This window comes from Alligator sinensis, unplaced genomic scaffold, assembly GCF_000455745.1.
Source record: "Alligator sinensis unplaced genomic scaffold, ASM45574v1 scaffold76_1, whole genome shotgun sequence".
Taxonomy (NCBI): Eukaryota; Metazoa; Chordata; order Crocodylia; family Alligatoridae; genus Alligator; species Alligator sinensis.
In genome coordinates, this window is record NW_005841865.1 from 4,763,553 (window position 1) to 4,770,738 (window position 7,186).

General features: G+C 43.6%; 1 protein-coding gene across 3 annotated transcripts in view; it reads left to right on the top strand.

The window, feature by feature from the left end:
* Nucleotides 1-7,186, top strand: part of ARFGEF2 (ADP ribosylation factor guanine nucleotide exchange factor 2) — a 60,819-nt gene that overhangs the window by 11,948 nt on the left and 41,685 nt on the right. For all 3 annotated transcript variants that reach the window (XM_025191771.1, XM_025191766.1, XM_014525730.2), the window contains exons 3-5: nucleotides 3,517-3,547; nucleotides 5,495-5,618; nucleotides 6,843-6,989. In XM_025191771.1, coding sequence (XP_025047556.1) covers nucleotides 3,517-3,547; nucleotides 5,495-5,618; nucleotides 6,843-6,989 — 302 coding nt within the window. The remainder of the gene's footprint in view (nucleotides 1-3,516; nucleotides 3,548-5,494; nucleotides 5,619-6,842; nucleotides 6,990-7,186) is intronic.

The window sequence follows — 7,186 nt, forward strand, 5'->3', positions numbered from 1 at the left end:
TGTGGCTTGGCAGTGAGGGGCAACAGAATGGGCGGGGCCACCCTTCGGCACCGGCCATGTAAATAGTCCTTTGAAATCCATCATTCATGATGGGCAATGGCCAGTATGAGAGAAGTCTCATTGTGTTAGAGAGACACAACTCATTTCCAGGCATGATGGTTTCAGCGAGTGTTTAATCCTTGACTTTAGTTAACTGTATATAAAAAGAAAACAGTAATTTTCAAACAGTTGAAAGGAAGGCATTTTAGATGATTGCGTCAAGTTCTTTTGTGATGAACTGAATGTTTAATTTGCATTTTAGTAACCTGTTTCATTTTTCAGAGTCACCATGAATACAGATTCTAATTCAGGGGTGGGCAAAATATGGCCTACGGGTCAGATCTGGCCTGCCAATTGATTGTATCTAGCCTGTGACTGCCCCTGTGGTGCTTTGCTTAGGCATGTAGTGCCTTGCACGTGTCCCCACGGCCACCACTGCTTTCCTATGTTGCCTGCTGCCTGGAGGGGTGCAGCAAGAGGAGGAGGAGCTGCTGGAGGTTGGGGGTAGCCGAGCAGTACCCAGATGACTGCAGAAGCAGTGGGTGCAGCCCCGCCAGGAAACTGCATACTGGCCCAGGGCAGTGCCATCAGTGGATCTGGGGCAGGTGTGGATGGGAGGATGGTGTAGGCTGCCGTAGGCAGGAGCAGGTGAGGCTTGGTCTCATGCGGAGTGGTGTGGGGCCAGCTGCAGGCCAGAGGGGAGGGAGGGACACAGATCACACCTGCACCCTACTGCCTGGGTGGGGTGAGCTTTGCTGCACATGTACCCTGTTGGCACTTGGGAACAGAGGGTCTCTAATCTCAAATATACCCCTGTTACTTACTGATTGTTCTTATATAAATTGCTTTCTCACGCTGCTTTCGCTTTTTACAAATGACAGTAGCATTAACTCACTGATCTACTTCTTGGGCATTCTGTGATAAATTCTCATTTATTTTGAATAAAAAGGATATTCAAAGGCTCTATATTACATGTAAGGAACAAGCCATCATCTAAAATACTGACTTACTTTACCAGGCAGTGGGCTCCCTGTCTAGCTGTACAAACTGAGCTGCTTATACAATAAGATTCTGTGGGTGTATCTACATGTGTTATTAATCCAAAGTAGGTTTACTGCACAGTAAAAAGACTGTGCAGTAAGCCTACCTGGGAGCAGATTTGTTCACAATGGGAGAAGCCTGGTACAGGGCTGCTCCTGCCCTGCTCTGCCCCCCTGCAGCAGCCAGGGGGAGCTCCAGGCTCCTCCTGGGTGCTAGCCCAGGGGCTGGCAGGAGGTCTGCCAGCTGCAGCAGCAGCTGTCTCCTAACCCCATACACATTGGGAGGGGTCGTGATATGCACAGGGCCAGAAGACAGCTGCTGCAGAGCTCTCCTGCCCCAGGCACTTGGGCCCAGTGGGGCTTTGTAGTGCAGCCTGGGGCTGTCCAGAAACTGTCCCGTTCTGGGGCATGTCCCAGCCAGGCTGTGTGGAGAGTTCAGTCCTCGCTTGTCCCCCAGATTAGTCAACTCTGCAGAGGAGCTGGGACAGGGGTCAGAGAGCTCTCCAGTCTTGCTGATTAGCTCCTGTGGGGAACTGGGGAAATGAGCAGCCCCAGGACTGAGGGCTCCCTATCCCCTGTGGCTCCTTGCTGTCTGGTCTGACTAGGAGCAAATTTGTTCCTGGACAGCATCTACATGTGTTTTCCTGCTCAGTATCTACTGCACAGTTAATTTACTACCTTTTTTTATGGACTAGCCAATTGTCCATCAAGATTGACGGGCGGGGGGACCCGCTTTCCTCACCCTCGCCCCTGCAGCTTCAGAGTTGGGCCCATTCTGCCCCCCCCCCATTTTGGGGCTGTTGTTGGGGCATGGCAGCAGCAGCAGTGGTGGGGTGCTACCACCATGCCCCCTCATGCCCTCTCCCTCCTTGTCAGATTTTGCCAGGGCCTGGTGTTTCCACGCTCGCTTTCCTCCCCCCCAACCCCCCATGTCAGGCCTTTCCCTTGCTTCTCATCCAGTTGGGAGAGTGCAGGGGAATGGGCCTGCTCCTCCCCTCACTCCTGCTCCATTGCCACTGCCTGCAGTGAGTAGAGGGGTAGCAGGCCAGCTGTGTTGGCCTGGCTGTCTCCCTACCCCCACTCTATCCCCTGTGTCCCCGCCATCATGGCAGCACTCCGCCACACCATCTCCTGTCTGAACACTCTTGGAGCACTCTGGTTGGTTGGTTGTCAGTCAATCGGAGTGCAAATAAAGCATTATGGACAGACAGACAGACTAAGGCGTTTATAATATTAGAATAGTAGCTAATTGCACAGTAGACTAATTTTACTGCACAGTAAATATGAGTACATGTAGACGCTGTGCTTTGCTGCTCAGTAAAGTATCTGGTGTAGATGCACCCCATGTGCATTCTGTCCTTGTCTTATGCTGCTAATAGCAATAGAAAATGTTAGACTAGATCAGCTAGATGGGTCTTATTGCCTGTGTTTTGATTGCACTAGCATTTCCTAGAAAGTGGGAGAAATCCTTTTAAATTTCTCTTCAGGTGAAGTCCAGTAGTGGATCAAATTCTCGGGAGGCCTAGTGAGCCTTGAGGGTTTGTTTTGAAAGGAATTGGAATGAGAATGGAAGTATTTGTTAACTAACTATTCTGGCATTGCTGAGAAACTTGCATAAACTCCACAAAAACAAAGTTGGGAGATGACGTTCCAATATTTTAAGAAATGCCATTGTATTTTTCTTTAAAAATGGGACTACTGTTTTATGAAGCATGGAAGAGGTTCAACCTGTTCAAAGTACTTTGAGAGCTTTGCTTGGCAAGTGCAAACTCTCATCAAACTCTAACCAACTGTAGATGCCACAGAGAGGCATTGCAGTTGCCATGTGTTCTTGAATTACATTGTGGGCCAAGTGGCCCAGTTTTATAAATTACATTGTGGGCCAAGTGGCCCAGTATATAGTATCGGCACTTGAACTTAAGAGAGACTTGGGAGAAAAATATTTGCTGTTCTACATAGGCTTTGTTACTCAATGTGGATGGTGTGTTTCAAAGTCTACCAACAGGCAATATCTGCTGGCTGCTAATAGTAAAATCATAATCATAGTATTTGAGTCCTGCAGGTGTCTCAGCAGTTTTCTCATCTCCTTTTTTACTGTCATTTGCATAATGACACTTCTGAGAATGAGGAAAATTTATTTGCTTATGTAACTGGCATTGTCCAGTGGGGGTTACAAAGAGTAACTATGAAGTGAATTGCCTATCACTTGGACTTAACTTTGTAACTGGAACTAATATGGCTAATAGTAGCAACTCAGTGGAGTTATGGTCCACGATTAGATCCAGATGCTACACTAATAAAAATAATCATATTGGGATGTTAAATTGATACCACTTTGAGCAAGGTGATGAAGTCTCTGTTGATACTTCTGGAAGCATCACGCTTTCCATGGGGTGCTGCAGCACCTTCATTATTCTTTCTTTCCTTTTTTCCCCAGATGAAATAAAAGCAGAGCTAGAAAAGCCAAGGTAAGTGTCTAATTGCTACATCATGTTACAATTTTTATTTTTGACCATTTGTCAACATCTACATGGTAGTGAATATGTAAGTATCTAAGTAGTAATAGGTGCAAACAAGTTATTGGAACAAGTTTATGAATGTGCTCCTGGCAGAAAAGGGTGAGTGGGGGGGTGAAATGTCCTAATTATGAAATACTTGTGTCCCTGGTAGTCAAACCATAACTGCTATTGTAAGTCAGATTATTGCTACACTTCCTCAGGATGTGGAAAATTAGCATCCTTTCTTTTAACTGGATTTTTCCTTCAACAGATTATGAAGAAATTGTGCATGTTAATGAAGTACACTTGTTGTCTCGTGTGTTCAACTATGTATGCTATTATTTGTCTGGACCAAAGATACCAGTTCATAAAAGTATTTAATTAGATATCTATTAATCAAGTCTCTGAATTTCTTTCTAGCATTATCAACTTTGAATTTGAATTGAAACTGAAAGGTGGGATGGTTTTCATGGAAGAAAGTGTATGGTGTTTTTATATGAGATCATGAGCACTTAAGGATTTGGTGCAAAACAAAGTATTTCACTAGAGATTTGTACACTCCACAAGCTTTTTTCAGGATAGCAGAAGATGTTTAATAGCTTAGACTTTGCTTTTTTACTCAGACTATATTAGTTGTCTAATAAATTATCAAAATATAATCCAGAAGCTACAGTTTATTTTTTCTCTGCAAAGTTGGAGAGAGCAATTGTTAAGGCCTGTTTACTACTTATCTCTAATAGGATCTGTTTCTAATGAAACACTTTGACAGCAAGGTGAAAAAGCATTATTGATTTCAAAATGGATAAATAGCAATTAAAACTTGTTTGTGGAACTCAGTCATGAAGATCTGTCCTTTGTCTTTGCTCAGATTTTAAAGGCATCATTGTCTTACCTACTTCTGCTACTAAGAGTAGAAATATTTATCTTGGTCTCAGTATCCGCTTCCCCCCCCCAACTTGCAACCTGGAATTCATACTTCGCCCCCAGCTTACATATCAGGAATTCATACTTGCTTTCTAAAGAACCTACAAAAATATGGCCTGCTGGCCACAGACCGAGCATTTCATCCATTTATTAGCTCTCTTGCAAGTTAGTTGATATCCAGCTATTTTCAGGTAAATTGGCAATTTAACTAGAATAACATGAAATGTCACTTTGTATGGCCCTTTCTGTACCTGCTCTTCATGGCTGCTACACATGTGCTCAGAGGGTGGGCATTTTATTTAGAGTGGCTCCTGGACAGCTGCTCTATTTAAAATGGCTCACCATCATGTTTATTGGGCCCCTGTGCATTTCAAAATGGCTGTGGGATGCCTTATCTAAAGCTCATTTGATGAGGTTTAGATAAAGCGTCTCTGGCCATTTTGAAATGAGGGGGCTTTATACACATGATGGCAAGGTGATGCTGGAGCTTTCTCATTCGAATGAAGAGCAGACTCAATCAAGTCTAAATTAACTCCTTCACCTTAACGATTAATCAGTACTGCTGTGATGCATTCTAACTAGAACACGAATGAGAGTGTCTGTAGGCACACTTGGAGAATCATTGAGGAAAGAGTAGGCTTGTTTTCTCCCCTCCCTCCCCACCCCCCACTTCTCATTTGTATTTGTTAAAATTAGGACCAATTCTACTAAAGCCATGATATCTTCGAATAAAATGCATGGAAAGTGAATCGGGTTTTGTGTGTGCTATTGGTGATGGACATATCAAAATGAATAATGGAGAGAGAACTTAAAGTCTGTTTTTGGTACACTGCTTGTAGTGTGATTTTGATAAAAGTGTGTGTTTAGTTCTTTGGGGATAAATCTGCATGTTCTTTACATAATGCTGACTCAAATGGCACAGAGCAGTCATTTTGATGTGGAGGAAGTGCAGTCATTTTTAGGACAATTACTTTTTTTTCCTTCCTAACTCAGACAAGGCACTGCTGCCCCACCAAAAGCAAACTTCATTGAAGCAGATAAATATTTTCTTCCGTTTGAGCTGGCCTGTCAGTCAAAGTCCCCACGTATTGTCAGTACCTCACTGGACTGCTTACAGGTGAGTCTTCTGTTTAAACTTGAATAATATGAGACATGGGCAGACTGGCAGGTATAAAATCTTGACATTCACTGTAGAAATCATTAGGGTGAAGGAGTTAGTTTAGCCAGGATGCATACAATTCCCGAGTTGTACTATTCTGTATTTACATATGTACACGTAAGGCTTTACAAAACATGGTTGAAACTGCTCTGTGCTGAAAGCGGACATTGTTAAAGTGGGAAATGTGTGCGGTTTCCCTTGGGGTCTTCCCCAAAAAAGGTTGCTTTCATTTGGTCTTCACTTGAAGAAGTTTCTGAACTGAATAAATATGCATCAACTGCAGATTCATTTTGTTTTTGTGCGTTTCAACATTTTCTGTCACCGTGTAAAGCCTTTTCCATAAAGAGTTGCAGCAGATACAATAGCCCCATTGGAAGTGCTTGTATCAAACTCAAACTGCCTTCTAGCGGTTACTTCCAGTCAATTGAGTTTTGCATGAAGGATTGATCAGTTGGTTGGATTGTGTTCCCTTGTCTTCTGTCTCAAATGAGTTAAAAAAAATTAACTTCTTGAACAGAATTAGTCTGTCTGGTATTTTTAAAAACGAGCCCTTTGAGTTGTTATTAATATCAGCAAATGGCGATTAAAGACCTATATTTTAATGGCTGTAATGCAGATTGATATGATGAAGTCCTTTTGCTTCATGCATAGCAATTTTAGACTGGCACATTGCTTGCAAAGGAGGTGCTGCATTGTCTCAATATGGAAAAACAAGTTTCAAATTCTTTAAAAGTGTAGTCTGCCTAGAACAGGTGTGGGCAAAGGGGAGGATCTGGCTGGTAGCCGGACTCCATTTCCCAGCAGCCCTTGCCCACATCACTGCAGCCAGTTTCCATGGAAGGGCTGTGATGGTGTGGGACTGGGTTTCCATGGAGACTGGCCCAAACTTTGCTGGTAGAGGGTGCGTGGCTGGGCAGAGAGCTGCACTGGGACTGGGGCTGGGATTTTGTGGTGATGGTGGTCTGGAGCTGGGGCAGAGCCATGATCCACTACCTATGTGCCCCAGGGCATAGACCTAACCAAGTAGATGGGTTCATATTTTGTGAAAAGTCAAGCGTCTCCTCCTAGAACAGTCCTGTTAGTTCACGGAATCGTATATTAAAAAAAGGGCTTCTGTGTTACCCTGCAGGTGTTTGGTACTTGACAATGTGTGATGTTCTAATTTGTATTATCTCTGCTTAGAAACTCATTGCTTATGGGCATATCACTGGCAATGCTCCAGATAGTGGAGCTCCTGGAAAACGCCTCATTGACCGGATAGTGGAAACCATTTGCAATTGCTTTCAGGGACCTCAAACAGATGAGGGAGTTCAATTGCAAATAATAAAGGTATTTCACTTTGATATTTCTACGTTTACATTAAGAACTTCATTTGCTTATTGGAAGATTCCTTCATCCTGTGCTTTAAGGTGCAACAACAGAGTTCTTAAATCTGCAACTTCATTTAAGGACCAGTTTCTCCACTTGTTGCACTTTATCCTAGCCATAGGCATTTTGGGAGGCTGTCAAATCAGTAAGGAATTGGG